This window comes from Leptopilina boulardi, unplaced genomic scaffold (genome assembly GCF_019393585.1).
Source record: "Leptopilina boulardi isolate dan_hultmark-lab unplaced genomic scaffold, ZJU_Lbou_2.1 LbouV2_262, whole genome shotgun sequence".
In the NCBI taxonomy this organism is placed as follows: domain Eukaryota; kingdom Metazoa; phylum Arthropoda; class Insecta; order Hymenoptera; family Figitidae; genus Leptopilina; species Leptopilina boulardi.
This window is the reverse complement of record NW_026137821.1, coordinates 408703-431669: the sequence shown is the minus strand read 5'-3', so window position 1 is coordinate 431669 and position 22967 is coordinate 408703. Positions and strand designations below refer to the sequence as shown.

Below are 22967 nucleotides of genomic sequence, written 5' to 3'. Positions count from 1 at the left end.
ACGAATAACAGTCGTTTTCCATAATTTTAAAAGCTTGTAAATGATCTTTAAAAATACAATCTTTAAGTAACTTCGTTACTAATACAAAATCTTGATTAGAAACCAACATCGTTTTAACAAGGTGAAAGTTTGGCCCGTTTTCAGAAAAAATTGTTATAATACTGTTGCATTTAATTTTTTGTCCGAAAAGTTGAATCCATTTTACAGAGTGAAGCTTATCTCCAGTAGAATACGGCAGCAAGCGAGAAAAATTGTCAATATCCTCCAGATTTTAAAATTTTACAAGTTGTTTTGGACCACTTGTAAATGAAATGAAAATTTCAGATTCCTTTGCTAAAAATCTGTAATTTAGCATTAATTGATGCTTAACAGCAATCGTATAACAGACATTTTTCCTGCATATAGCAACGTGAGAAGTTACTTTGCCGTCTCTATGCTTACTTTCATTTCTCATTGAGCTTATTTGAGAAAGGGGTCCAGTTTCCTTTATTATCCTTGGATAATGTATGAGAAAATGATGTTTGGGTTTCATGTGGTTTGGATATAATTTAGAAATTGATCTCAAATATTCGGTAATTTCTATGTCGAGCAACTCATGTGTATTTATGTGGATGGCTTTACTAAAAACGATTTCAACTATTGTTTTCAATTTTAAAAGTAATTGCCAGTGATCATCATCTTCAGGTACCAGTGGTCCTAGAATTAGAAAGAGACATCTAAATAAGTTTAGCATTTCAGCTGCTGAAACGATTATGCAACCTCTTTTAATGTGTTTCTCTGAAACGGGCGGAGGCTTATTTATATTGTCGTTTGTTCCATATTGATAACCGTTAAGCTGAAGATTTAAATCGTCAAGTGAGAAGAATGGTGTTTTTGCAAATATGAAATGATATAGTATGAGAGCCAGATCATACCGTAAAATTCCTTCCAAAATATCGTGTTGTATATCTACTGCAAAATTTTTTGTAATGTGAAAATTGTTAACTTTATGAAAAACACAAGTTCTTATCACCCAAACATAGAATCAAGTCAAAATAAACTTTATAGTGCTTATTATCAACTGCTATTGAAATTCCTTCGTACTTCAAAAGTTGAAATAGTTCAATAGCTTTCATGAAAGTTATTTTATTGGAAAATTTAACTCGATGTTTGCTGTTAAACAGCATAAGCATAAAAATATTTTCCACTTTCGAGCTAAGTTCAGGAGGTAAGATTGGTAAATTAATGTATAACGCTCCACATTTGTTGACTAATTTGTGAGAACCGAGCGGATTATTGTTCTCGTAATCATCGAAATAACATTCAATAGGAAATCGCACTGTATTAGGAAATTTGTTCACCATCTCCTTCCAAATAGAACATTGCGTAATATTACGTATAATTTCGGAATTTTTTTGTACTTCATTGAAATATTCTAATGTTCTATGGTAAATTCCCGGCAATTCAAAGAACCGTGTCAAAACATGTTGAAGTGGTATAAACTGTGCGACGAAGTCTATAAATTTTAATAATTTTTCTCCGGCTTTTTCTACAATTGCCTTTACTTCACCGAGCTTCACACTTTCAGGAGGTATAAGTGTTCCACATTTTTTGAAATAACTAAATCGTTTCGCTTCCGTGTTGAAATCTTCAAAAGGCGTTGAGAATTTGTCCACTACGCCATCAATGCTTTGAGCTTTTCTTGAATTTTTATCAAAATATTCTTCAGTTAAGCGAATTTCCTTTTTAATAGAATGCGTCCTCTCTTCAAATAATTTTGAAATGTCGGTTACAATTTCGTTAACTCTCTTTCTCGTTATATCTAGATATTTATACAATTTTGCAACAAACAAACGCGTTTTATCTAAATGTTCATTCGAAAAATTTATATCCGACGTCGGTTCCGTATTATGTTCCCTCAATAACAGCTCATCAGCGTCAAATAAGTCATCATTTTCGTCAGACGAACTATTGTATTCTATTTCTAACTCTTTTTGAGAAAAGCTATTTAAAGCATCAGGTGTAACGATCAAAATATGTTCTGTTTTAAAACAATCTGAAACATTACTAAAATCATTTAAAATAGTTTCTTCAAAAATCATTTTTTCCGCATGTTTCGAAAGGCGGTGCTTTTTATATGAATTAAACAATACATAATGCTTTGAGCAATCTTGTTCTGAACAAGTAAAATTGTTTGATAATTTGTGACAGAGTTTGACATGTTGTAAGAGAGTAATATTTTGATCGAATTTTAAATCGCAAGCGAAGCAATCGAACATTTTTATAAATAAATAAAATATAATCACTTTAACAAAAACATACATACTTTATCTCTATTTTTTAAATACGAAAGATCAACGAAACGGTATAAGTCTTCATAATCCTTACTTATTTTTTCTCTTAAGAACTTCGGAGATTTGTTTGGAAATCGTTCTTACTTTTAAAGCAACTCCTGTAGAAAGGAGTGGAATTTCGTAAATAGCAAATTGAATAAAGTACCAAATATTAGAACACTGAGGTGGGTACTGGCAATCAAATGCAAAAATTGCTTTGAACGTTAAATCAATAGCTTAGAGAAACGTAGTTTCCTCGTACCAATTGTTGTTCACGACGACGTAAATTTTTCGAAATTGTATTATACTGCCTATAATAACAATTAATGGCTGCAGAGTCAGTTTCTTTGCAAGTAAGACACTTTTTAAATTTTCTAATGATGCATCTGCTTCATTCTCAGTCTAAAATATTAAAACAAAGAAAATTATTGAAAAGTTTAAAATTAATTATAATAAAAAATAGTGTATTTACCGGAATAATTAGAATGTAAGAATCCCGCTTTTCGTTTCTCAAGTTCTCCTTCTTTTGAGGTCCGTCAGCTGCACTTGTCACTGGTGCCCCATAATTTTCAAGTTTTCTTTTTTTTGATCGAACAAGACTATTTAAGGGTATTATATTTAGAAGTAAATAAAGAACAACTGCACTTTGTTGATCTGAAAATATTAAAGAGAAGGTTACTTTAAAATATTCAAATAATAAGAAATAAATTTTTAGAATTACTTCATAGTTAAAAAATTACAATAAAATAAGTATGATTTATGGATAAATAATGTACAAATGGTATAACTCACCAAAAGTCAAGGTAGGTAAAACATCCATGTAGACTTTTTCACAATTTGAAAGTTTTGCATCTTTCAAAACTGTAATAAAATATTCCTGAATCGATGCCCACTTTTCAAAAAGAAGATTAATTTTTCAAGCATACAATATTTCAAAGTCGATTTTTATCTGTAATGCATTAACTTAAACTTAAAATAAGATTTTTTCAGAAGAAATAACTCATATAAAATAAGGATTTTACCAAATCAATTCCTATTTGTTCTCTTACAGCTTTAAATAGAGAAATATATTCGTCGACGCTTGCTTTCTGAATGAGTAAAATATTCCTTCTACAATCGTGAGTATCCTTCCAATATTTTGTCACCTTCTCAATATCTTCTGAATGGGATTCTAAATATTCCAATTTTAGTTTCTCTGATTCTGAAAGTAAAAATAATGATCATGCAAACATCTAATTAATAATATGTCACACGATAAGAGTAGGAAAAAGGACACCTCACCTTCAAACTGAATGGCATTTTCTTCAAGACGACGAATTCAGTTTAGGTTTTTTCGGAAGAATAATTCCATCCTCCCTCAGATTTGCTTTAACGTAATTAAAATGGCTAAGCAATTTTCCCGAAGCTTGAATTCTTTCACCGTTCTCCACACTAAATGGAGTATAATAAGTGGCAGATAGTTCGCATGGAAATAATCGTGCAATTGTTTTGACAAATTTGATAAATTGATTTTTATCCAATCTGTAAATAAATATTTATAATATGAAAGCAAAATAACTTGTATTTAAAGAAAACGAAAATAGAATAATAATTAATTACTTATAATTGTTTATATATATATATATATATATATATATATATATATATATACAATTATAAGTAATTAATAATTATTCTATTTATACTATTATTATTAAATTTCTCATCTTTTTAAATATAAAAAATATATGCGTACATCCAATCTTCTAGCGGTTGTTCTATTTTATAGTTTCTTAGTACTTCCACTTTCTTATTTTTAATAAAAGTATGTATAATAAGTTTTCTTGTACTTTCTGTTATTAAATTTCCGTGATGTCGGTACGAGGCAAATAATATTTTTGCATTAGCTTCACTATTTAGTAGCAACTTTAATTCCTAAAACATAATAAAATTAACTGAATGAATTTATATATTTATTAATTTATTACTATATATATTTTTTTTCAGTAATATAAAAACTTTGTATTTTGTATTAAAAGCCTGAATATTTTCTTACTTGAAAATCACGAATTGAAATCCACTATGGTGACTCGTCTTGCCCTAGAGTTTCAATGTCTTTGTTATTTGTTTGTGAGCTATTTGTATTTAGATTTGGAGATTGAGTTTCTTGTACGATCTCATCATGTTCTATTACCCACTCAATGGCATCATCCAATTGTAAAATTGGTGCCAAGTTCTGAAAAAAGTGCAATGCACAACAAATTTTCGTTATCGTAATGTGAATGTTTAAAAATTTAATTAAAACATGAATATTTAAACTCACACATAATTTAATATTTAAATTGACTGCAAAGAACGCTTCTACTTACTATATTTACTTTTTCTAATTAAATTGTATCTTTTACGGATTTTATAGAACTCTTGAAATGTTTATAAACATTCTTACCTGATCTAAATTTTCCATTACCTTCCTGTAAAACACTTACAATTGGTATACATTCTTTCACTTTAAATTATGCATTTGTAATCAAATTTTTAAAACTATTTTTAATACAATTTTCAGAAGCTATTAAACAACATCTAACAATCAAATTAAATCTCATTTTCTGTATTTACTTATATCAAAGTTTTAAGGTTATATCGCGCCACGTGAAAATCGTTAGCAAGCATGCTCAAGCATTTATCTAGTACATTTTATCAATTATTTACTTTAAAAAATAAATTAACTCCCAAAATGATTCACTAAATATAAAAAATAATACTTACCAACAAGTTTATCAGTCTCTAAACAATATACGCCGGTACATAATCCAACCTGGATTACACTGACCAACCTGCGAACTGCGCATGTTCGAAATTTCAGAAAAAGTCTACGATTCTTTCGTTGACTGTTGTCTTAACTACTCTCTTCGGTTTTCCAAACTTTTGACACCTCAATTATTAAAGCGCTGTAAAACTTTTTATAGAAATTTGATAATCTTTAAACAAGATTATTAAAAACTGTTTAATACATATTAACAAACTGCTCTTCCTTTACAGTTTGTAAATAATTTCTTGACTCCGTTTCACTTTTTCGGTAAAGTTTATAATTCATTACTTAAAAGTATATGAAACTTTTAAAAATTTGTGCCCCGTCCAAAAGTGAAATACTAATATACGAAAGTTTTGCTGACTTATTTTTTCCGTGTACTTTTCCAGATGTGAAACTACAATCGACAACCTTATTCATCATTACAAAAACATTAATAAAAGGTAGGATTTTTAAATATCCCACTTTATCATATATCTTTGGATCTTTTAGTTTGTGAGCCTCCTTTAACAGTTTTCTACATGCGTTTCCTTCGAAACTATCTCCATGGTAGTTTTTGGAAATGAGTTTCAATTTTGTTGGCCATATCAAAGCTTTATCCTTTCCTAAAAGAGGTACTAAGCCCTTCCAAAAAAGATGTTTTACTAAGCCCATTAACACATGTAATTGAGGAATTGTGCACTTTTCTAAAACAGTAGTTTCATCACTTTCTGTAAATAGAGGAGGGTTGATAGTGCTGTGAAACTCTTTGCTGTTTTTTTGCTTCTACCAGAAAGATCGAATTTTTCGAAATCGTTTCTTAAATCTCCGTATGATTTTAGACTCTTTATATTAATTTCGAAATCCCCTGCTTTCGAAGTAGAGTGAGTAGTGTCATTTACATCTTCCTGTCCAGATGTTTTGTTTTCTCTGAGGTCGTCAAGTGACACAAAACAATAGGGACAAGGAAAAATTGCTGTTGCCGTCTGTTGGACATTTATGATAAGCAACAATTTAAAATCTGAAACGAATTTGAAGGGAATGCTATTGATTTTCGTGATATGAAACAAAATCTTTACGTTTTCATATGTTTCTTTAATTTTAGGAACAATGCATAGCAGTTCAAGACGTTTGACACTCATCAATTTCGCTTTTTTACTCGCGCTGCCACCCTCGGAATAAAGAGTTCTTCGATTTTTAGCCTGATATGTTGAATCATCAACAGAATCAACATCATTATCATCTGAATTTTCTTGAAATATTCATAAAGAAATTTTGAATAATCTACCGCCTCCGTCAGCCATTGCTTTAACACAAACATTTCCTTCAAACTTTCTTTCCATAACAACTGCATCAAAAAGTTCTGTCGCATCCGCGTAAACTACTGGTCTTTCTTCTGTTTTTTTACTGTCACAATCAAAAAAGTATTTACCTTTTTTATAGATGTGTTGTAAAAGTTTTGATTTTTGTGACATGTGCTTAGAGTAATCAACGGGTACTGACTTTCTTCCAACATTTGATCTTAAAAAGTTAACAATATTTTTCATTTTCTTACCGGATACTCCAAGATTCACTCGCAAATTATCCAAGCGCACTTCACTGAATGTAATATCTTTTTTTTCAGTCGGATTGACGATAATATAATAGTATAAGATAGCAACAAATGCTTAGTGGAAATTTTTCATTATTCACGTCATAATCTTCATTTATATATTTCTTTATCAATAATTCATATTTTTCATTTATAAGAAATTCATTTGGCTTCCTGTTTCCAAAGGAAATTTTTTTACCGCAAGGTCCGCAGACTTTACGTCTATTTTCATCGTGAGTACACATTTTCGTACTGTCCATTGCATAGCATTATAGTCGTTATATGTTGTTAAATCACAATGCTGATGTGTTTGGTTGCAGTTCCAGGTGACTTTTATTTTCGCAGTATATAGTAAATCAAGTTTTTTCATACAGAACATCTTTCGAATACTGCTTATATATTGTTTAAGAACCGTATACAAATTCAAAATATAACTAACTGAAACAATGACCAGTTATTGGTTAAATCACGTTCTGAGTGCATGTATATGAAATGAATGAGGTAAAAAACTATATGGAAGTGTTTACAAAAACTTTCTTATTCGTAATTTAACAAAAATTAGCTTAACTGTTTGATCTTAAGTAACCTATGCAGCTTCAAAGTCAAAATGAGTAATTTAATACTCTTAATTAGACCTTAATACGGTAAAACCTCTGTATCTTTAAAATAGGATCAGGTACGATTTCGGAGTTTGAAAATTTGGAATCTAGAGGCCTTCTGGAAGAACTCTGCGTTGGAAAATCTTCCATCCATTTTCATAAACCCTGTCTTTGCTTCAAGACCACTGTGTTCAAATCACTACCAAAAATTTTTTTTGGACATAAATAAATATTTAAAACAATTAATATCTGAAACAGTGTTTTAAACAGAACTGAAACATTTTAGAAAAAACAGGATTTTCACAAATAAACACGTAGCTTCCACAAATGATATCGCATCAAGATCAAATTTTTCTTGACGTCTTTTGGTGTTAAAACAAGTATATGTGATGAATGGTGCCCTTTTTGAACAAGCCGTGTAGGCAATAGAGCCACTAACTAGCCTTGCCCCATCCTCCCCTATATTATTACATTAATTTAAAAATGTTTATTTACTAGATGGGATTAAGTAAAATATTCCAAGATGATGCCGACTTTCATGGAATTTCAAGTGAAGATCTCAAAGTAAGCCACGTTGTACAGAAAATTTTCATTGAAGTTGATGAAGAAGGTTCCGAAGTTGCTGCTGCGACAGGTATTAAAATTGTAGTTATACATATTATCATTGGCAGAATATGCAAGAATTACAATTCCCAATTAGCACATAAGCTTGCACTATACTTACAGCTAGCTTGCACGACCAGCTTGTATCAAGTAAAAAATGTCCAATTGTTGCAAGTTTACTCGACAAACTGGCTCTAAGTTTAAAGTTTACACAGGTGAACAATCTGTTATAATATCCCGTACCATCTGTGATAGTACCCAGTACAATATTATTTTTACAATCTTCAGATAGTTACTAATACAATCTAGATTCCTGTCCGTATATGTGGCACTCCTTGTGATGTGTTCGAGGTCAAAATTTGAAATGTCTGGGATCAGGTCTGTGGTTGAAAGGCATAACAACATAAATGATATTTTTATGAAATTTGAGTTAACATCGGATTTTTGTATATTTACTGATGCTTTTCAATAAGTCATAGGTACCACCTCATTTAAACAACTACTTACATAGAAAATGTTTTAAAACCTAATAGCATAACTGCAATTTAGGCAACGAGAGACCAGCATAACAACATAACTGGATTTAGAGAGAAAACAATTAACATTCTTCAAATCAAATAAATATTTTAGAATAAAAATATTATAGTAAAAGATTCAGAAAGATAAAACTTTAGATAAAATATGATTCTTTTTCGTCAACTTTCCTTTCTTCATTCTTTTCGTTATCTTTAAAAAAGATTTTATTTATAAATTACAGTAGAGCCGCGAACGTGCACGTTTGCCTGAAATTCCCCACTCTTCAAAACTTGAACGTGAACGGTGCTTAAGTATAGTATAAAGTGGTAACTCTACCAAAACTAAATTATTTTGAAAATTTGTACATTTAAAAAGTCCTTTCTACTTTAATGATTGATAACACAGGACCACAAAATTTTTTTTTGGAAAATATACATTGACCGGACTATGTGTTCTATACGTATTTTGACGCGCTGAATTTAAATCTGGGCCTACTTTTGACCCAGCACGTCACAGTTTTGAGATAAATGAAAAAATACACCAAAAAATAAATTTTTTTTATAATTATTGAACTTTTATAAAGGGACGTATTTCTCTGATAATTTTCCACAGATCAGTTGAAAATTTTATAATATATATTTCTAAGAATTTACTCCTAATTGTTCTGTAAATTTTTTAAAATGTAAAACTTACCAATTAAATCAGTAAAAAGCACTTTTTTCCACGATATTCAAAGAGCGTAGATGTTTGTTTTTAAACGAGAAAAGTTTGTATGGCATTCATGTCATTTTTATTATCTTCAAAAACCATTTAAAGATCAGCAACGATTTCTGTATTAGATTTATCTTTTAATATAAAATAAGAAATATCGTTAATAAAAAGGAAAACCTGACATTTTAACTTACCAAATTGAACCAAAGAAACTATCTAATTAATGATCACTTCTCTTCTTCTTCTTCTAATTCTTTTAAATTTCGAGATTTTTGTTTTCAAATGACCTTCGAATTGACTTCCTTTTATGTTTCACTGCCGTGTCGCGATTCGAACACCAACAGTAATCTGACATCATATTTTCATTCCACGCTCCTTGATATCGCTTTTCCATATCTTTAATATCCTGATGAAATCTCTCGCCCTGTTTTTCACTAAAGTCTCCTAAATTTTCAGGAAATTTGTCAATGTGCGAATGCAAGAAGTGCATTTTTAAATTCATCAGACATCCTAAATTTTTGAAGTTCTTTAGCATCTCTTCGACGATGTTTTTGTAATCCGGATCTTTCTTATTCCCTAAAAATTTGGTAATTACATTTTTTAGACTAATCCATGCAGCTTTCTCGTTTTCTTTCATTTTCGTTCAAATTCATAGTCTTTGAGAAGTGCTCTTATTTGCGGACCATTCAGCACACCTTCCTTTATTTTTGCATCAGATAGCTTTGGAAACTTAATAAACAGGTATTGAAAGGCTTCACTGACGTTCAGCTTCAGACCTTTAATAAATTGTTTAACTAAACCCAGCTTGATATGCAAGGGAGGAGGTATCACCATTTACGGGTCGATTAAGGGTTGAAGTAAAACATTTTTCGTCCCTGGTAACAAAGCAATTCTCACAGGCCAATCTTTTTTAATATAGTGTTGTTTCCGATCACGACTGTCCCATTCGCATATAAAGCAAGGGTACTTGGTGAAACCACTTTGTTGCCCTAATAGAATTGTAATCATCTTCAAATCACAACAGACCTGCCATTTATGTTGATCATATTGCAGCTTTTCAAGCACAAATTTTACATTTTTATATTCTTCTTTCAAAACCACGGAATGAGCAAGGGGAATAGGAGCGTAAATGTTTCCATTATGCAATAAGACTGCTTTAAAACTTGTAGTTGATGAGTCAAGAAAAAGTCGTCAATCAGAAGGTTTATAAGAATAACTTCCAAATGTGTTTATGAGTCCCTCAACATTATTACAATAAACTAAAGAATTTTCTCGAGAAAAAAAAGCCCTGAAAGAAATGTCTCTATTCCGATAAAAAGTGATTTTAGTTTTAGGAGCAAGAGCATTCTTTTCTTTTAACCTAGAGGCGAGAAGTTCGGAACTTTCCTTAGAAAGGCCCAGATCACGAACGAGATCATTTAATTCCAATTGATTAAATGAAGTTTGCTCATTTTTTACATCAAAGTCAGAATCACTTTCGGTTTCAATTGAAAAATCTGTTGTCTCATTGTCAGATTCTTCAGTATCTGCATCTTGATCTGCATGTCCAATAACTTCCAACTTTTCGTCATTAACTTCAAAATTTTCTGATACTGACTTTTCAATGGTGGATAAATGTGAAGTTTCAGATTCATTGGGAAGAAGATTGTTTTTTCAATATCATTAAAAGCAACAGGGAATGTCACTGATTTTACTTGGGGGTATTTAATCAAATGCTTATTTTTACTGTTGTAACCAATAACTTTTGAAAGACAAAAATAACAATCCACTTTATGATTTTCAGGTTGACGCCAAATCATTGGAGAATAAAACCGTACCTTCTTTCTATCATCATTTTTCCATTGTCGGAGATCAGCAAAACACCAACAACACGTAATATTTGGAGTCCAGTCATTATCCAAATTAGTCATTGAAATATTGTAACATTCATGATACATTTCTTTTGCACATTCAGAAAATGATCTCCTGTTCTTTGAAACAACAAATTCCCCACAAATAATACAAAAAACGTTCGGACTGTTTTTACAAGACATTTTCACGTCAAAAATAAATTGAATTTTTTATAACTTCTGAAACTAGCACTGGATAACCAAACCTTAAAAATTAACTTGTTTTTTTCTACTAATTTACAAAAATAGAGAAATGATGATAGAAAGGATATTTTTAATATATATACATTTAATTACATTTTACTTAATTATTTAACGGTTTTAAATTTCATTCACATATTTAGGGAACAATTAAGAGTCAATCTTACAAATAATTATGAAATTTTCAACTGTCATATGAAGAATAATATCAGCGAAATACGTCCCATTATAAAAGTTCGATAATTATTTAAAAAAATTGATTTTTTGGTGTATTTTTTCATTTATCTCGAAACTGTGACGTGCTGGGTCAAAAGTAGGCCCAGATTTGAATTCAGCACGTCAAAATACGTATAGAACACATAGTCCCGTCAATGTATATTTTCCAAAAAAAATTTTTGTGGTCCTGTGTAATAATTGTAATAAAATTCCTCATAAATTTAATTACGTATAAAAAATTTTTCAAAAATAAAAATTTGTTGAAACTCAATTATTGAATAAAATACTTTTGAAAATGTCTTTTAGTTTTAATATAAAGTATACAAATGAATAATAATAATAATAAATTATAAAAACATTTTTTAGTCAGTTTAATAAAATTGTTGACAAAATTAAAAATTAATTATTTATATTAACAATACTTACAATAGAATTTGATGTGATATTCCTCTTTTTGAAAATCCTCCACAGATGGTAAAAAAAACTTGTGTTAGCCAGATTCTAAAAAGATCTTAGGTCATGCATGCACTTTTTTGGTTATTATATTTTACTGCCGTAAATTTTTGATATTTTTGAAACACCTAGGATTTTTAGGTTTTCCTATAACAAAAAGAGGAATTTTGTGACTGCCATCGGCGTTAGCACACACCATAACAGTGACGAGTTCTTTTGACATTTTAAACCCATCTGCTCTTTTTTCATAGTCAGCAACTAAAGTAGTCTTAGGCAACATTTTCCAGTATAACCCAGTTTCGTCGGCGTTATTTTCGCATAATTGAAAGTTACGTAGTCTAATTATATAGATAACAAATGATCTACAAATTCAACGCAATTTTCAACGTCAGCCGACAATTGTTCCCCGTTCATAGAAACTGAACGAATCTGATACCTTTTTTTTAAATTACATAACTACCCTGTGCTCGCAGTAAACTCGAGATCTTCGCTTATTATGTTTTTTTATATCATTGCTTTTTCATGCAAGGCAGCACCTGATATTTGAAAACCAACAAATCTTTTTTGCTTGAACCATTCAAAAGGTGACTTTTCAAGAGTAAAAATTTTTGAAGGTCTTTTACGTTTAGCGAAAACACGAGGAGTGTCTGCTTCATCAATTATTTTCTGCCAACGCTGACGATTAATATTTACCATTCTTGAAATTGAGGCACCCAATCGAACAACCGGTCGCGAGCTCGGGCCGGACGCTCGGAAGCCAGTCAGCGTACGAAAATGTCAATAAAATTGAAATTCAAAATTTTAATTTTTTAAATATATTACCTTATAGAAAATTAAAATGCGCATCTTTTTTTCCTTTAACTTTTTTTGCATCTTTTTTTCTTAATAAGAAATTTTCCATCTTTTTCCGTTTTCGAAATATAAGAGAAAAACTGGTTTTTAAAAAAAGAAAATTCTCATTGTTTTTTTGACTTCAACTCGTGACAGCTTAGACAATTTTACGAATTTCTTAATGAAACAAAAACGAAAATACGTGTTATTATATTCTACGAGTGACTAAAAAAAGAAAAAAGTTGTTTTGATTAAAAATAAAAAAGTTATTAATTTTTTAATGAGACATTGCAAAATTCATGAACTGCAATTTTCACCCTGTGAGGAATTTTCGTAAATTTTCACCAGCAACAAACTTCCAGTGAGAAAGTTGTTCATTAAGGTCCAAAGAAGTTTTCTGGAAAGTTACAATGCAATTGAACAATTAATAACAAAATGGTGAATGTTTAAACTTTAAAGTTGCGCGAGCGGCTGAACGTTTGGCGTGCGTTTGCTACGTAATAACTTAATTTCTTATTAAGAAAAAAAGATGCAAAAAAAAGTTAAAGGAAAAAAAGATGCGGCTTTTAATTTTTATAAGGTAATATATTTAAAAAATTAAAATTTTGAATTTCAATTTTATTGACATTTTCGTACGCTGACTGGCTTCCGAACGTCCGGCCCAAGCTCGCGACCGGTTGTTCGATTGGGTGCCTCAATTTATCTTTTTTATTAAAAATAATAAACGTATTTTAAAAATAAATTAAATAATTAGTCTTAATCTCAAATATCAAATATATCTGTTGATTTTTCGATTTGAGAGAACTAAGAGAACATTAAAACTTGTTTTCCTCGAAATCATGATAAATGCAGTTATGCTGTTATGCCTTTCAACCACGGAGGTAAGTTTGCAGCAAGCTTCCTTGCTATCTGGGAAACGACATGTCTTGTGCGAACAGCTTTATACTCTTGAACGTTACCACGGCAAGCTGCTATCAAAATCGTTTTTTTTCCCTTTTTCAAATTTTGTTTTGAAAATTTAAAATGCATACTTTCAACACAAAAAATTTAGAAATGTCCTTTTTCGAGATATTAATTAAATAATTATTTAATGTTAATAAAAATGAAATATTTTACGAACAAATAAAGTTATTGCAATTCTAAAGTTACCTATTGAAAGCTGACTCAGCCATAGGGCTAAAGTATGAGCAAGTTACAGCTCGATTCGACCAACTTTTTTTCAATTAGTACGCTATAGGAATTTTACCCTATTTATTTCAATTCCATACTTTTTGTTACTGACCTTAAAATTAAATAAAATATTTATTATGTTTTACAGTTGCTCAAGTGAGACGATCTAGAAGCATACGGAATGACATTCCTGAAGAATTTCGAGTAAACAGACCTTTTTTATTCCTTATCCTTTATAAGCAAGGTAACATTCCTCTCTTCCTTGGCAGCGTTAGAGACTTGGAAGCGGTTATTGAAAAAGACGAGCTTTAAAACATCATGTATACAATTGTTTGCATTTATAAAAAAGTTCAAAGTACTTTTTAAAATCATTGTTTATATTTAATATGATCGATATAATATATGTATAACTACCAACAAGGGGGCATTTAACCGAGCGTTTTTTATAATGCCTTTGTAATAAACTGTAATGCTTGGTAATAGGTATAAAAATCGCGAAATAAGTGTATTCAAGTGTAGGGGGAGGAAGGGAATTGGAGCCCTTAAGGAAAATGATAAAAAAACAATTTATTCTTATTGTAATAAAAAATATTTTTTGTTATTTTTTACAAGATTAAAAATTTATTTTATTTGACGAAAAGGTATTGGAATTTGGATCTCACAAAATTAATAATGTTATTTTTGAAATCCTTATTGTATTATTTCAACATTATGGTGTTATAATAAAATACAATAGTTTAGTTAATTTGAATAAATATAATCTGTGCATAGTTTCTGGTGGACATACATAACGTATGATTAAACAATGTTCAATTCCATTATATTGCATATTTCCTTATTACAATCTTTATAACCTATTATTACAGAGTCAATATTACCTTCAAATTTTTTACTTAAATAAAGATTATATGCTATGATCATCGAATTGTCAGCAATACATTTAAATGACCCATCTTAGGGTCCATGCAAAGTGAATACCTATTTTGATTACCGCAAGGTCCATGAACTTCAAATCGCTTTACAATGTTAAAAAGTTCTGGATTCTTTGTTTCGTCTATGAGATTTCAGCACATATCATTTTATTTAAACTTTCAGCATCGCAAATTAGTGTATGTAAAAATATAATTAAACGCACAAGTGTCAATCCACGCTTTTTCTTCTTTATGAAAGACGATACATATAAAATAGCAAATGAGTAAAATTACAAGTACCTTGAGTATATGCTTAAGGTTAACAGTCCATCCAGAATCACTATAAGGAAACATTGAAGGATATGTCATGGGATCAACATTTTCACTAACAAATACACTACCGTCGGAATTTGTTGGTACGATTAACGTGCGAGGAGTGGAAATTCGGTACGGACATTAAAGCAAGATATTTTAAGTTGGAAAAAAGTTAAAGGTTTCTAACTTAAATGGTTGGAAAGCTGACAAAATTCGCTTCTGAATGTATATGGGGCATTCTATGGGAAATTTTCATGAACATTTGTTTTGTCCGAAACATTTTTTTCGAAATCTATATGAAAAATAAGGAAATACATATTTTTTTATTTTTTTATTTGATGAAAATGAAGGAAGTTATGATTTTTTGAAATTTTACGTCAACGAAGAAAGTGTGTTATTGGAACATTTTTTAATCTATTGTACTAAGAAATTAAAAATTTTGATATATATGAAATTTGTTCATTTTTTCTCAAATTTTTCAAATATGTGCTAAAAAATAACGTACCTATAACAGCAGCAACAAAAAAGTTTAAATTAAACTTATAAAGTGAGTTTTCTCAAAAGAGACACTTTCGATTTTTAATTTTTTTTTTGCATTACAATCTCTGATGACTGAAGAATTTTTTCCCCCATCTGCGAAAGTGGTACTTTTAGTTTTTAAATTACTATTTAGAATTTTTAAGCTTGACGCAACGATTTTTAGTATGTTTTTATGAAAATTAAAAAAAACAAATGAATGTTAATGGAAAAAGGTTATATTATAGGTTATAAATACCACTTTCGCAGATAGGGGAAAAAATTCTTCAATCATCAGAGATTGTAATGCAAAAAAATTAAAAGTCGATAGTGTCTCTTTTGAGAAAACTCACTTTATAAAATTAATTTCAACTTTTTTGTTGCTGCTGTTATAGGTACGTTATTTTTTAGCACATATTTGAAAAATTTGAGAAAAAATGAACAAATTTCATATATGTCAAAATTTTTAATTTCTTAGTACAATAGATTAAAAAATGTTCCAAAAACACACTTTCTTCGTTGACGTAAAATTTTAAAAAATCATAACTTCCTTCATTTTCATCAAATAAAAAAATACGTATTTCCTTATTTTTCATATAGATTTCGAAAAAAAATGTTTCGGGAAAAAAAAATTTTCAATGAAAATTTCCCATAGAATGCCCCATATTAAGAAAATTTTTTCTTTTTTTTGTATTTATAACACCGAAAAGATTTCAAGAAAAAATTATGCAATTTTCGTACTTTCGTACTAATGTTTTTGACTTCCGGCATAATTTAGAATAATGTATGGAAAAATTTGACAATTTTACAACACAATCTTTAAGATCTCAGCTTTAATTTGCATTTTTGAAACGTAAAAAATGTTTTGTGGTTTCTGAAATAGGGTAAATGCACTAATTGCGGCGAGATTCGAGTCAAAACACCTTAGAAATAGAAAATTCGACATTTCTATTGTATAAACTCAATTTAAGACTTATTAAACTTAAAGCTTATGTTATTAAGATATTAAAAAAAAATTTTAACTCTATAAAAATCGTTTATTTAAACAAATATGAGAAATTAAAACTACACTGGAGTCTCCCAAGAGAGGACTTCTGAAGAGAGGACTAAGTAGTGACGCGGCGCGGTAAGTAGTGAGGGGGGAAGAGATGGGCGGGATCAGAAAGAGGAACGTGAACTCAGGAGCGTTTGTTTTTAGTGTACCTTTCTCGCGTAGTGTTTTACATACGTAACAGAATGTATTCTGTTAAAAAAAACACATCTCTGTGATACGATATACGGCCCTGGAGTGTTTACAATTTTCGGCGTCAAGGACGAATTCCGTAGAGAGGTCCAAGACTCTTTCTGTCCTCTCTTCGGAGACTCTAGTGTAATACCGTAATTTTCTATTGCGGCGAGTTTGTATCAGTTTCGGTGTATCAATTTCGGTGACCAAAATTACGTGTATTTTGAAGATACTTTGCCCGCCGAAATTGAAGCCAATGGAAATCTTAAAAATGTTTCAATTGCGGCGCGGAAAAAAATTTGATCTCAAATAATGAAATTAATAATTGTTTAAATGTGCATCTTTATAAGTATTTGTATCAAAAAAAGATTGAAATAATTTTTTTTAATCATTTGGCAACAGTTATATTAAATATAATAGTAATAATAGTTATTTTTTATGAACGCGCCGTAATTGGTGCACTCGCCGTAATTAGTACACTTACCCTATGTTCATCATCACTTTTCGCAGCCTCGCTGCTGGGTTGTAAAAAAACATTCTCGAACATTTTTTAACATATTTCAGGAACCACAAAACATTTTTTAAGTTTCAAAAATGCAAATTAAAGCAAAGATCTTAAAGGTTGTGTTAAAATTTTGAAAACTTAAAAAATGTTTTGTAGTTCCTGAAATATGTTAAAAAATGTTCGAGCATGTTTTTCTACAAGCCAGCAGGGAGGCGCCAAAAAGTGATGATCGACGGCTGAGTTGTAGAAAAACATGCTCGGACCTTTTTTAACATATTTCAGGAACCACAATAGATTTTTTAAGTTTTAAAAATGCAAATTAAAGCTGAGATCTTAAAGATTATGTTGTCAAATTGTCAAATTTTTCCATACATTATTCTAGATTATGCCGGAAGTTAAAAACATTAGTACGAAAGTACGAAAATTGCATAATTTTTTCTTGAAATCTTTTCGGTGGTATATATACAAAAAAAAAAAAAAAATTTCTTGATATACATTCAGAAACAAAATTTTATCAGCTTTCCAACCATCTAAGTAACTTTTTTCTAACTTAAAATATTTTGCTTTAAAGTCCGCACCGAATTTCCACTCCTCGCACGTTAATCGTACCGACAATTTTCGACGGTAGTGTACAAATGCTACTTCAATAAAAGATAGAACATTAAATTTCCTATGACTCAATGATCCGTCGCGCTTAATCCACTTTTGAATATTTCTTATAGGCTCATTTTTAGATTTTGATGATAACCATTTCTTATACGATTTATTCATTAATCGTTCCAGTACTGCTTCATTGGTATTAAGAATGTACAACTGACCATAGTTTCGGTTATCATCACCATCAAGATGAAGAGCATATATATTATGATACACTTGTCCGTGTACATGAAAAACATAAGAACCATATCCTTTGATTTGATTTTACTCCCATGCTGGCGAAGACTAATGAATAGAAGCTTAAATCAAATAATAAATTTTTGAAATAAAACGGATAAGGATAAATACAAAATACTTTGCATAATGAAAAAATAATTTGAATTTTTTCTCAATTATTCTTGAAATTTATACATGTGCATATCATTTAAAATTTGATTTACATTTTCAATAATTTTAAAATCTTCATTACTTAATATATAATACAAGGTAGATTGTATGTGTGACTATACTATAATGCAATGTAAGATTAGTAATCCTTGACTTGAAAACCTTTTGTGTGTCAATTTTGCCTTGTATTATATGACTCAAAAAAATGACTAATCTTTTATATTTGACATTTCAAATATATATATGACATTCCTTCAGTAACCAGGGTACCGTCACCATATTGGATCCGCCATTTTGAATTTTTTAAAACTGACGCCAGAGTCGTAATCACAGACCCAAAAAAACCCCATGTACCAAATTTCAAGCAAGTAAATTTAACTTCTAAATTATAATCCATGGTCATAATTTCAAAACTCACAGTGCTCTTGGATGAGGTTTAACCCAAAAGTTCCCCCCCCCCCATCCAATTTTTCTCTCAAATCTCATTCTAGTTCAATTTCAGCCAAAAATGAAAATCTTTTATCGAAGGAATAAAAAGAAAACTCAATTTTTCGTAATTTTTTGTAGGTTATTTGTTATAGCTAGATCCAAAAGCACCCCACAGTTTGAATTTCTGTTGGAAATTAACGTATGTGTACCTTAAGCAACATTAATGCAGTTAAGATGTAAAAAAGAAGTAATATCAATTTTATAATTCATAAAAACAGCAAAAAACAGCGTTCTCTGGTAGTTTTTAAGCCTAATCACTATATATATTATTTTAATGGCAAAAGTTATAATATTCATTTGAAAGCTTATAAAATTCCCTACAAAATGGTTGTTTCACTTACTTTTTATCTTTACTCAATCAAAAGATATGTCCGTCAGAATGTTAAAAAAACAACATAAAAAAAGTTCTCCATCCAGTAAGGGGCCGTCCATAAATTACGTAAGACTTTTAGGGGGGAGGGGGGGTCAAGTATTTCTTACGACCAATAGGAAAAATGGCGCTAATGCATGTAAAAAATCTTACATAGGGATTTTTATTTTTTTGCATACTAAAAAAGTTACGGCACAATTACTGGATGGAAAACTTTTTTTTATGTTGTTTTTTAACATTCTGACGGACATATCTTTTTATTGAGTAAAGATAAAAAGTAAGTTAAACAACCAATTTGTAGGGAATTTTATAAGCTTTCAAATGAATATTATAACTTTTGCCATTAAAATAATATATATAAAGTAAACATACCCAAGTGTCAGACGCCGATTTTAATCAACCTTGTGCATACGTCAAGAGGGATGAAAAAAAATATACACGTATATTTTTATATCGGCGGTAACTCATTTTTAAGGGTAGAAACTACCCCTTCAGTTTTAAGGGATGAAAATTCAATATCTTTTATAAAATTGCTTAGATTTGCTGGAAACTGGTTACTCGGGAGTTTTTAGGGTCGCTGATTACGAAAATGAAGTCAGATTTTCAAAATTTAAAATGGCGGATCTAATATAGCGGACGAATTTGTAAAAAATTCATTGAATTCGCTTCAAACAGGTTACTCGGGGGTTTTTGGGTCGCTGATCACGAAACTGAAGTCAGATTTTCAGAATGCACAACGGCGGATCCAATATAATTATTTTGTAGCCTTAAAAAGGCTGTTTCATATAATTTATTAACTGTGAGGATTTAGTAGCCTTGAAAAAGGCTGATTGATATAATTTATGAACTGTAAGGATTCGGTAGCCTTGAAAAAGGCTGATTGTTATAATTTATGAACTGTACAGTATTTGGTAGCCTTAATAAAGGCTATTTGTTATAATTGTCATCAAATTTTAACAATTTAGTGGCCTTGAAAAAGGCCGTTTGAAATTAATTTACCATATACATCGCAATCAATTTACTTTAAACTCTATTCCATTCACGCACAATAGTCTTTACAGTAATGATAATCAATGAAAAATTGTTATATGCACAATGAATTTTTGCACCATGCACATTTCACAACTGCGGCATTTTTGCATGAGTCGCAGACTGGGCTACAATCTTTCAAAGAAAAATTCACTGGATTTTCAAATGCTGGAGGCCTTTCTTGTAAATATCCACTCTTATACCAGGCGTACCTCAATAGATTCGAAAACCTAGGGGAAGAAAACTGGTTATGAATAAGAGATTGGTGTTTTATGATGTTGTTGCGAAGATGCAAATTGATGTCATAGTTGTGCAAAATAACTATGTCAGAAAATTGCTTAATAAAATTTTTCCAGGGTCTGAAGAAGAAAACATCGAGCGGTTGAATCAAACCTGTTGTTCCTGCGGGAATGGTTTCTATTTTGAAATATTTATTTGATTTTGAAATGGTTTGGAAGGTTTTTTCGTTTTGGCCACTCCAAGAATCTAATAGTAAGATCGTTTTCTCATTAGATACAGGAAGAAAGTCTTCTTCAAACCATCTTTTAACAAGATTGGAGTTCAGCTTTCTTGATTTGGAAGCCAGCACATGAACATTTTCTGGTTGAAAAAGACTTTTCTTCACTATAGGTCCAAACTTACCGTCCTTTTCTTGCAAAACTATGAGTAGAGGTGAATGGAGAACACCATTTGCAGAAATAAGAGGCTGTATAGTGTAACTATGTGTCATTGAGTTTATTGATTGGGTTAAAGCTTCAACAGATTGTTGTCCCTTGAAAGAAAGAGTACGCCCCGTGTGCATTTCTAGATCAAAACCCGACTGATCAGAGTTGAAGACATTTTGTTCTCCAACTAGAAAAATATTTCGTTTTATTTTTTCATCAAATATTTTGTACTCTTCTAGCAATTTGTCCTTATTCTCTATGGATTTTTTTGTAATAAATTTATTTATCTTTCGAGATAAATCGTGAACTGTCATACAGATTTCAACAGCCTCATTGAACTTGTTTAGCACATATTCCGAAATTTCTTTTAGTTTCTCAAGTCTATTCCCTCCGTTCACGATTTGTTCCTCCCATCGATATAACTCTCGGTTTGATTTTACAGGCTTGAATTTACTTTGAACTGTCTCTAGTTTTAGTAATCGTTTTTTCCCTGACTTCCAGTACTCACCAGCTTTCTGTTTATAATTATCATCAATGACATTACTTTGAAAAGACGTCTCATAAAATGACTCTTCATTTAAAACCTGCTCAATATCAATTAAATCATTATTATCATTTTCATCTTCTATGGCAGACGGGTCTGAAACTTGCATTGCATCTTCAAAATGCAATGATTCGTAAGTTTCCTTGAAGAAAGTATTAATTATAGAATCTTTTATCTAGTTTTCAATATGAGAACTAAAAACTTTTTCTTCATCAGTTATTACGCTTTCCAGATCATACTCAGGTTGATCGAAAGCTTTTTGTAATATGGTTAGAATATTCTTTGGATTCATTAATATAATAGCGATATTTTAATAAATACATTAAATACACAGCAATATTTAATCAAACATGCAAATGTTTAATTTTATAAGCTTACAATGTAAAGAAACTAAACAAGACTTCTTTATAAGACGTATTAAAATGCAAATAGTTTCACATTGACTGGCGTTTGTTTTAAAACAAATGATTATCGCTTTAACCCCTTGACTGTGATGGTACGTCTATAGACGTACATTCGAAAAAGGGCTCAGAATGTGAGGTACGTGTATACACGTACTTACAAAACAATGAAAAAAATATATTAAAAAGCATGCAGATAGGCACTGAATATACGTTTTCTAGGGTATTTTGAACGCTGAAACCGAATTTGGGGTCAAATTTTGAAAATTCGAAAACCAAAATCCAATATGGCTGCCAAAGAGTTGACAGTTTTGAAGGCTATTTTTAATAATTATAATCTCAGTGACATCCATCGTTTTCTTGAAACTAATTTCACAAAAAATGAAATCAAAGTGCTTTTGACATTGCTGATTACAAATCCTACGTTATATTTTCAAAATTCAAAATGGCGGATCCAATATGGCGGACTATTTTTCCAAAATTTTAGAAAATTAACCCAATTGACTTGAAACTTATCACTTAGGGGTTTTTGGGGTTGCTGATTACGAATCTGAATTCGGATTTCCAAAATTCAAAATGGCGGATCCAATATGGCGGACTATTTTTCAAAAATTTTAGGAAATTAACCCAATTGGCTTGAAACTTATCACTTAGGGGTTTTTGGGGTTGCTGATTACGAATATGGATTCAGATTTCCAAAATTCAAAATGGCGGATCCAATATGGCGGACTATTTTTCAAAAATTTTAGGAAATTAACCCAATTGGCTTGAAACTTATCACTTATGGGTTTTTGGTGTTGCTGATTACGAATCTGCATTCAGATTTTCAAAATTCAAAATGGCGGATCCATTATGGCGGAAGACATTTTGAAAATCAACTGCAATTTGATTGAAACTTGTTACTCGGGGGTTTTCGGGGTCGCTGATTACGAATTCGATGTCAGTTTTTCAAAATTCAAAATGGCGAATCCAACATGGCGGAAGACATTTTGAAAATCAACTGCAATTTGATTGAAACTTGTTACTCGGGTGTTTTCGGGGTCGCTGATTACGAATTCGACGTCAGTTTTTCAAAATTCAAAATGGCGGATCCA

General features: G+C 30.4%; 1 protein-coding gene across 6 annotated transcripts in view; it reads left to right on the top strand.

The window, feature by feature from the left end:
- Positions 1-14680, top strand: part of LOC127281069 (antichymotrypsin-2-like) — a 66938-nt gene extending 52258 nt beyond the window's left edge. For all 6 annotated transcript variants that reach the window (XM_051304562.1, XM_051304559.1, XM_051304560.1 and 3 more), the window contains 2 exons: positions 7768-7903; positions 14008-14680. In XM_051304562.1, the coding sequence (XP_051160519.1) occupies positions 7768-7903; positions 14008-14171 (300 nt within the window). In that variant the 3' untranslated portion in view covers positions 14172-14680. The remainder of the gene's footprint in view (positions 1-7767; positions 7904-14007) is intronic.
- The last annotated feature ends 8287 nt before the right edge of the window (positions 14681-22967 follow it).